At 45.6% G+C, this 2,645-nt stretch overlaps 1 protein-coding gene across 1 annotated transcript in view; it reads left to right on the forward strand.

The window, feature by feature from the left end:
- Positions 1-2,645, forward strand: part of ESD (esterase D) — a 13,528-nt gene extending 10,883 nt beyond the window's left edge. The window contains exons 7-8 of the mRNA XM_009880933.1: positions 1,163-1,330; positions 2,419-2,645. Coding sequence (XP_009879235.1) covers positions 1,163-1,330; positions 2,419-2,499 — 249 coding nt within the window. The 3' untranslated portion in view covers positions 2,500-2,645. The remainder of the gene's footprint in view (positions 1-1,162; positions 1,331-2,418) is intronic.

The raw sequence follows: 2,645 nt of genomic DNA on the forward strand, positions 1-2,645 counted from the left end.
ACTCCAGAGCTGGACGCAGTACTCCAGGTGGGGTCTCACAAAGAGTGGAGTAGAGGGGCAGGATCACCTCCCTTGACCTGCTGGTCACACTTCTCATGTAGCCCAGGATCCGGTTGGCCTTCTGGGCTGTGATTGCACATTGCTGACTCATGCTGAGCTTCTGGTCAATCAGCACGCCCAGGTCCTTCTCAGGGCTGCTCTCCAGCCATTCCCCACGGAGCCTGTATTTGTGCTTGGGATTGCCCTGACCCAGATGTAGGACCTTGCACTTGGCCTTGTTGAACTGCATGAGGTTGGCTTGGGCCCACCTTTCCAGCCTGTCCAGGTCCCTCTGGATGGCATCCCTCCCCTCCAGTGTGCCTACCTCGCTAAACAGCTTGGTATCATCGGCGAACTTGCTGAGGGTGCACTCAACCCCACTGTCCATGTCCGCAACAAAGATGTTGAACAGTACAGGTCCCAGTGCCAACCCCTGAGGAATGCCACTCGTCACTTCTCTCCACTTGGACAATGAGCCGTTGACCGCAACTCTTTGAGTGCGACCGTCAAGCCAGTTCTTTATCCACCGAGTGGTCCATTTGTCGAATCCATGTCTCTTCAATTTAGAGACCAGGATATCGTGTGGGACATGCTTTAACATTTGGTCAACCCTGAATTGGTCAGGCAATTGGGCTAGATGATTGTCATAGGTCCCTTCCAACTGAAATAGGCTATTCTATTCTATATACAATGTCTTGTCTCCATATTTCTGTTTAAAATTCCCATGTGTTACACTAGAGTTTTCATCTTTAGCTGCCAAAATAGTTACATCAAGATACCAAGTTATTTTGGCAGGATCTAGTTTCTGTACAAGCACGTGAGTCGGTACTAGATTATATTGCTGTTCTTCTACTCTGTATGAATTTAGCTCTGGGCTGGATGTTCTATTTTGTCCAGAAATGATGTCAAACTGCCAACTTGGTAATTACTTAGATCATACCATTTGACCTTTTTAAAACATGGGTATAACTTTGCGGTTGTTTCCCCGGTTTCCAAAGCGCAATTTGGTGTCCTGATCAGTACCACCCAGTACTCTATATATACCATCCTTTTCTTGCAGTCAGCAAATTTGACCCAGTCTAACATAAGGTAACTGAATGTTGTTTCTCTTTTATTCCTGCAGGCATATGATGCTACACAACTTGTGAAGTCCTATCCAGATTCTCACTTGGACATCTTGATTGATCAAGGCAAAGATGACCAGTTCCTATCAGCGGGCCAGTTATTGCCCGATAACTTCATCGCTGCCTGCACGGAGCGGAAAATCCCGGTAGTCTTTAGACTGCAGCAGGCAAGTTGCTTCTGCAATCCTTCATTGTTGGGTTGCTGCTTTGTGATTTTTGGGTCTATGGGGCAGGTAGTGAAGAGAGTGTCTCTTAATGGGGCATGCTGTCACTTACCTGTGAGTCTGTCCCTGGCCAAGTGAGGAAAAGGTAAGAAGTGACATTTTTCCTTACCATCATCCCTCAAGGAGTGCAATGTCCGTCAGATTCAGCTGCATTTCACCACTAGGTGGCGTCATGGTTTTAGTTTCAACAAGCTGATCCGTTGACAGTAACTCAAGCTGCCGGTGCTCAGCTGAAGAGGTGGCGTTAATGATTTTTAATAAGTGTCACAGTCACTGGACAAGCAAAGCGACATTTGCTGGATTCCTTATCTGTACTGTGGGTGTTGTGTTACGCATAAAACTTTCGGATTTAGTTTGCATGTGTTTGTGTAAATCAGGAAAGGTGTGGAACCACTTGAAAGACCATTTAAAGACCCGGGTGGAGGGATTGCTCTTTCCTATAGTGCAGTGACCCAGCACAGCACTGTCCTGAGAGCACTGGGGTCTTGGTGAGTGACTGACAGCTTCAAGCCAGATCCAGTGAGGGGCCGAGCCGTGGAGAATGAGGGGTTGTCCTCTCTGATTTATCGTAAGCCCTGCACCAAAAGAGATAGTTAGTGCTGACAAAGTGGAGTAGCTCAGAGGTTTACATGTCATTTTAGTGTGGTGCCGGAGCAGTGATTCAGATGTGGGCTGTGCTCTCCTTATACCTGTTTTTTACCAGTAGGGCAGCGCCAGTGAGGGGAACTGTTCTCTCAAATTGCATCTCGCTCTGCAGCTGACGCTTGCTATTAGTCCGTCTCTAATTTACATGCCCAGACCAGGGCAGGTTGAGGTACATTCTGTTTGTTTAGCTTCCTAGTGTTTATGCTTAACCTGTTAGTTAGGTAGCCTTTCTACAGTTTTTATATGTAATAAATACAGGTATTTTGGGTTTCTTAAAACAGATCAAACCAGGAGAGTCCTTAACTTTCCTAGAAGAGAGCTTAGCATCGTCGCTTTATCATGAACTGTATGTATTTGCTGATTTCTTTGTTGTTCTTCTTTTCTAGGGTTACGATCACAGCTATTTTTTTATTGCCACATTTATTAATGACCACATCAAACACCACGCAAAATACCTCAATGCTTGAACCATTTGGATTGGGAGCGTTGTCTCCACAGTATGAACCAAGGGGTAGAGGTGAACTAAAGGAAAATAATTTGCTGAAGTAGTGTCTGTAAAATAGAGCTCTTCTGATTGTACTGCTAAGAAAAATAAAAGTCCTGCTTAATTTGA

Source organism: Charadrius vociferus, unplaced genomic scaffold (genome assembly GCF_000708025.1).
Source record: "Charadrius vociferus isolate BGI_N301 unplaced genomic scaffold, ASM70802v2 scaffold210, whole genome shotgun sequence".
NCBI classification, from domain to species: domain Eukaryota; kingdom Metazoa; phylum Chordata; class Aves; order Charadriiformes; family Charadriidae; genus Charadrius; species Charadrius vociferus.